At 37.0% G+C, this 6,464-nt stretch overlaps 1 protein-coding gene across 1 annotated transcript; it reads right to left on the bottom strand.

Annotated features, from left to right (window-relative positions):
• Positions 1–267: 267 nt before the first annotated feature.
• On the bottom strand, positions 268–3,486 carry LOC103623082 (RIB43A-like with coiled-coils protein 2; the record flags this gene model as incomplete). Its single annotated transcript, XM_008642115.2, has 3 exons — positions 268–1,098; positions 1,662–2,006; positions 3,405–3,486. Coding segments are annotated over 3 exons (555 nt in total), but the record flags the coding sequence as incomplete, so codon positions are not given.
• Positions 3,487–6,464: the final 2,978 nt, after the last annotated feature.

Genomic DNA, 6,464 nt, shown 5'->3' with positions numbered 1-6,464 from the left:
CCTCCTGAGCTGCCTGTCCCTTCTTCCAAAGGTGATAAACTCTCTTTTTCTCCCTGAGCTTCAGCCAAAGCCATCTGTTCAGTCAGGCTGGTCTTCACCACTTTCAGCACATGGGAACAGCCTGCTCCTGTACTTTTAAGATTTTGATTTTCAATTAACTTGAGCTGTCTATAAATAAAATTATATGACAAATGCCCCTTGAAAGGCTCAAGCAACATTTAAGGACTTGCATGCTTATACAGCTAAACCAAAAAGTACCATACTTAATGTAGGTAATTCTAATGTGGTTTATTTTGATGTGACTAAATACACTTAAAGCTAAGTCACAACAAACATAGTTTAACAAAGCTATTAGCATCCATGTAGCCCTTTGAGCTGTATGTAGAAGCTGAAGAGAAAAAAACCATCTGCAGTAAGATGAAGAATTAGAGCATGACAGATAATGGTACTAAGACAGGTTCCAAAGCAAGGTCAGTAAATAACCAGGAGACATTTTACACAAATACTCATGAAGTAGCCAAAGTGGCAAAACCAGTGGTTGTGGAGAATTAATGTAAACAGTAAGAACAAAAAGCTAATGTTAACAGTGTTTCCACACACGTGCAAAGAAAAGCAGACAGACACAATAACATAAACCAGAAAGCAGCATGGGAGGCTTTTGCTGTACCCCAGTTTACCAGACCAAAGCCCCTGAGTGACGGAGCAGCTGTTTCTGCTCACCAGTCAGCAAGCTGAGAACCAGGAGGCACAATTTTGGCAGAGGATAACTAGACAGAGGACATCTAGATCCTTGAATCCTTTGTTCACTTGGCAAAGTGAATAAAATCTATCTTGTTCCAAGCTGAAACAACCTTGGAAGTCAGCTGCTAAGAAACCCCTGTGAAAACATTACTACTCATTCTGATTTTGTGCATCTTATTTTCCTTCTCTGTCTCCATGTTTTCTGAAAAACAAACCAACCAACTTAATATTAATTTACCTGGATTCTATTGAAATCTTTAGTAGCTGTACAAACAACACGCCTGTTTTCCTCTTCTTTTCTTTGTTCCTCCATAATCTTTTGGTCAAGTTCAATCCTAAACTTGTCATAAAGATCATCTAAATTCGATTCAAATGAAATTTAGTCAATATTCATGGACATGATGTGCAATATGAGTTAACAAGGGGAAGAGGCAGGGGGGAGCTACAGATACAGTAGGCTGAATAACTATTTCCAAATCCTACCATCAAAGCTTTCCATCTTGGCATTTCAGGTGACCCATGAATCAGTTTAATATGTAACCTATCTTGTCTAAACATTTGGTGTTAAAATGAAAGAAGTTAAGTACTGCAGAAAAGAATGTTTCATGACAAGCTGGGAAAGAAAAATCAGTATTATTTTTTCTGCTCTAGAACAGTACAAATTGGACAGTTTGCTCTGATGAAGTAAGCATACCAACTGGAGGCATAAACCAGAAATGAAAACTGGGTGATATTACAATCATCACATGTTATTAAATAGAGATTTCCTAAAAGACATAGTGGATACATTAGAGCTTATAAAGTAAAAACTGCTCTAGTATTTTTAGAAGTTAAATATACAATAGGGTATACCATATTCTCATCAGACGCATCACAACTTCAGGAAAATAAGATTAAAACTACATAATCTTTTTTGTTACCTGCCACTTTTTGGTCAGCTAATGCATTTTTCAAGTCTTTCTGTTGCTGAAGAGACCACTCTCTTAACTGCTCCTTTTGAAACTTCATCCTCTGATCATAGTTTAAGTCTTCACCCATAAACTTCTGCATGCCAGATATAGTACACCGTGGATCACTGTCTGAAACTCGAGCAGGTCTGTCTTTCTTTAGGGCTTGTGGATCATTCAGGTCAAATTCACGTCTTGTTTCCAGCTTCTGAAAATTCTTGTGAAATTCAGTGAGAGCCCTATTCATGTCTTTGATTTCATTTTTCTGTCGTTCTTCTAGCAGACACATAAGCTTGTCATTTTTCTTCATGTTATGAGCTAGACAAAAATGAACACAATGAAACCTCAACTCTTAGAGGTGCACAAATCATTGGAGTGCACACATAAGATGAAAATAAAATTTTCAAGATGTATAAACAGAATATAAGTCTTCAAACTGTTACACCTTAGGAGAGTATTTGATCTGTAAGTACCAGGCCAGCAAACACTCCAATGTTAGTAATATTTACTTATGAAATATTTTCAGCTTTTTAGGTATAAATTATTTTATTAATGCTACAATGAAATATATGCATGTGAAAAAAATATATAATAGTAAGTACTAGAACTATGAGGTTTCATTTGGTGAAAACCTGCAGGAACACAAGAAATGTACTGTAAACCAGTTTTTCCCATTTACTCTTAGTTTACAGCTACAGCTGAAATACATTATTGCTTGTCAGGAAGCAAACCAAAATTGGGCTCCAACTGAAAGGAATATAGGTAGCTCTTCCACAGTTCCAGTGATTTTTCTAACCATAGCACTAAAATCATTGGCTGGCATTAAGTTTTGAACAGCTTAATAGCTCCTGCCCATTTAATTGAAACTAAATCACTCACAGCATTTTTAAGAAAAACAAACAAAACTCCCACCAAACCAGCCTTTTAGCTATTTAAATATAATTTGCTAGAAAAGATAATCTCCTCTTTTTCCAGGCTCCACATTGCTGCTGGTAGTTTCCCAAGAGTCAGACCCTGACAGGTGTATTTTCCAGCCAGGAAGATCACAAGCAGCTGTAGTAGAAGCACAGCATGGAAGTTGGCAGCTCCATTTTAGCTCCTCTTCAGGCACACAGAGAGCTCAAGCTATGGGACCTTTTCACATGATAGCACGGGAAAGCATGCCAAGAACAGAACACCACAAAGGGTCTGAGGTCAGGGCACAGTGTGAAATATTTGTGTGGCTGCGTGTTCTGACTCAGCAATGGCTCCTCTTATCGCCTTACTGTACGTGACTCATGCTTCCAGCAATAATCTAGAGAGGATTCCACAGAATCTATATATTCTCTGAAAGAATGGCCAGACAGAACATGAGCTCACTCTACAAGAAAGCAACCAAAACAGATTAGCCACTACTATACTGAAAAGGACAGTGGTAAGTAATTTTTAAATCCTCCTGCATATTCAGGTTTTTAAATGATGCTATTTGTCAACAGCTTTTAAAAGAAAACACTGAACATTCTGGTCTATTAGGCAATGTATCCCAGTTCAATCATGTCAATATAAACCTTAAGATAGCAAGGAAAATACATACTGTGCCAATGTAGGTGTATGAACATAAATAGGACATAAATTGGATGACTGAATTTACAGAATACACAAAAGGATAAAAGAAAGCAGGAAACAGATTAAAACATTTAACTATTCACAGAAATATCACAGTATCTATGAATATACCGAATTTTTCATGTTGTGCTTTTTCAGCTGCTTCTTGAAGTTTCCTCTCCTTGACCTGCGCATCCAATGCATCTTTATCAATCTATTGAAATGAAAAAAAAGCAGCTCTTTAGGAGATACTGTTTGAACAATTAAAACAGGGATTGTCAAGCTACATTGACTCACAGTTGTACAAGATAGATATATAAGCCCACTCACAACAGACTATATACACATTACTAATGTAGGTTAAACAAAATCCAGAAACAGAACTATTCTTGTTTGCTTTGCTTTAATAATGATAGGTATGCTCTTGCACCTGATCATATGAAAACACCACATTTACATGATACATAGAGCTGTAAATATTTTCAGCTGCATTACACAGAGTATGTTTTCCTCATTACAGCTGGCAATTTTATTGTTCTGCTTTCATTTATAAAGCAGGTAAGTATTTTAACAGTCAAGATGACAGAAAGTTGTAATAATTCACATTTGAAAAAAATACAGAAGGTTCACTAGAAGAATGGAATGGAAATGTTTCCAGTCTTATCAGAGAGATTCACATGGTTGCCAAAATGCACTACAGGGCACATGATCTGTGATGAGCTGACAGATATGGTACAGAACATCCACATCCATGGGGAGTGGGACCTGAGGAAAGGATAAAATAGGCCACATCATCAAATGGGAGCAGACACCTCAATTTTAGGCAAAAGAATGTGGCCTCACATTTATTGGCAGATGGTGGCAAATTAATAGGCAGAAACATGGATTTTACTTCTTTTTTTTTTATTGTCAAGTCACTTAATGTCTTTAAAAAATTTGTGAAAAATACAATGATAAATCTTCAAGAACCTGGTAAACAATTTTGATAGTCTTTGTCTAAAAACTATTCAGATGAAGACAGAAACAAATCATGGCTGAAAATACACATGGTTAGTACTGTCAAGGACAACTGACAATAGCAATCAGGCAAAGAGATAAGTTTGTAAGCAAGGGTGAAACCATCAAGAATTCTATCCTCCAAAAACAATGGTGTTGTGGACACTAAATATCAACTCTTTCAGAGGTCTCACTGGCGAAGCCAAGCTGTCAGTATAACTACAGGAAATACTGTTAAGAGAAACTCAATACAAGTTCTTAGTATTCTGGCAATAATAGAGGTAGGTCAGTGTATCGGCTTGTGTTACACTATTGGTTCTCTCCTCTTCCAAACGTTTTCACTCGACACAAAAACATCCCTAAAACAGACATTCCCAGTCATATAAAACTACAGGTTTCACTTTTAAGTGTTTAAATAAGAAATCTACAAACAGTTTGAAGCAGCTAATTTTTAAACAAGGTCTATTTTTGTATAAAGTTCACATGTAAATTAGAAGTAATTGTTCATTTGGATTACTCATCTGAACTCTTCAGAAAAATCAGTGATTTACTGAGGATAAGTTCTTCAACCTGTAAGTGAAGAGGGCAGTATCTTACGTTTCCATTACTCAGACGACCAAACAGATACCGAAGTCAAAGTAATAATAAAACTAGTAATAATCAAGGAAAAAGAATATAAAATCTGCGTTCCCATTCTGCTTTCCAGTATATTACCTCCACGTTTTTATTCAAGCCCTGCTTTAGGATTTCTGGTTTCTAAGTCAAATATTGTCTTGATTTTTTAGTTTTCTTAGAGACTGCCACTCAGATAAACTGGTCAAAGAACAGAAGCAAAGAATCTAAAAACCACACAAAAATACTGATATAGAATATCTCTGTATGGATTTCATGGCTCTTAATGGTTCAGACCTGGCCTAACTTCAAAGCGTAATAACAGTCCCTTATGTCAGCATCATTGTTCAGGTACATTGAATGACGGTAAATATACTGTTAATCAAAATTCCCCAGATGATCTCTCCTTCATTTTAGATGTTTGTCTTATGTAAACATCTATCAAAACCTGCCTGAGTCAGTTCTACAAAATAAGTCAGTTCTACAAAAGTATTTGGGTAAAACCTTCGGATGGTGTACTCCTGTACGGCTCAATAAAACACACCAGGATATATTAGTTGCCAGCTATTTCATTAACTGAGAATTTATGGTTTGCACTTAATTTTTAAGGCTCTAGAAAAGCCAGAGAAAATATGTGTTTCTGATGAAGAAATTTCAAGTATCTTAACCCATCCCACAACTGCTAAAAAATATTAGCTCCTTCCACTTAAGTATATTGTTGGTTACTGCGTATGTTGGGATGCCATACCAGGTGGACACATCTGTCATGTTCCTTAAGTGGGAACTGCTAATTGCTCTGCAGCTACAATGACTCTTGCATAAGAGTGACAAGAATAAATTCAAGGCCCTGTCAGAGATAAGGTGAAGATATTTTTCCACTGAGTTATGTTTCTGTACCTCATAAAAGAGGATCCAATTGACATCTGTTGCAATTCTACCAGTTCAATGAAATCACCTCACAGCACTCTTCCCTCCATGCACGCTCACAGAATCTTAATGTAGGCCTTTGAACATATCACAGGGAGATTCAATACACTATTCCATCCGAAGTCAAATAGGTATAGAGCACATCATTCCCTCATGTTCAGGATGCAAACTACATAGTGAACTCTGCAGAAAATCCACCAGCCTAAAGGGTGTTCACATTTACACATCCATGCCAAGAAAAAACAGACACAACAAATAATTACCTATACATAAACAAGGATGGATCTGTCCTATTTTGTCTGATGCAAAATACTGACTAATTGCAGGACCCTTACAGCAGTAAATCTCTCACAGCATCAATTCTAGTGAGATCCAAGCAGACAAGGGCAGTATCAGAGCAGAGAGGTAAAAAACAATTATTTGTTTCAGCCACATTGCATGAGCTGACTCTGGAAGCATTTGGCTTTCCTCAAAGTAAAGCAAACCACATTAACTCCTACACAGAAATGCAACACAAGGCTTGATCTCTCTGTGCTGTTCGGGGGCAATGACACCTTGCCCTTGAACCCAGAGAAGAGGGGCACAAGTACATACAAGAAGCAATACCCACGAAGTTTTGCCTCAACAGGAGGAAGAACTTCTTTCCATTGAGGGTGG

The sequence above is a fragment of the Corvus brachyrhynchos genome, unplaced genomic scaffold (assembly GCF_000691975.1).
Source record: "Corvus brachyrhynchos isolate BGI_N302 unplaced genomic scaffold, ASM69197v1 C12303622, whole genome shotgun sequence".
Lineage (NCBI taxonomy): Eukaryota > Metazoa > Chordata > Aves > Passeriformes > Corvidae > Corvus > Corvus brachyrhynchos.
The sequence above is the reverse complement of the archived record's forward strand: the minus strand, read 5'-3'. Positions and strand labels throughout refer to the sequence as shown.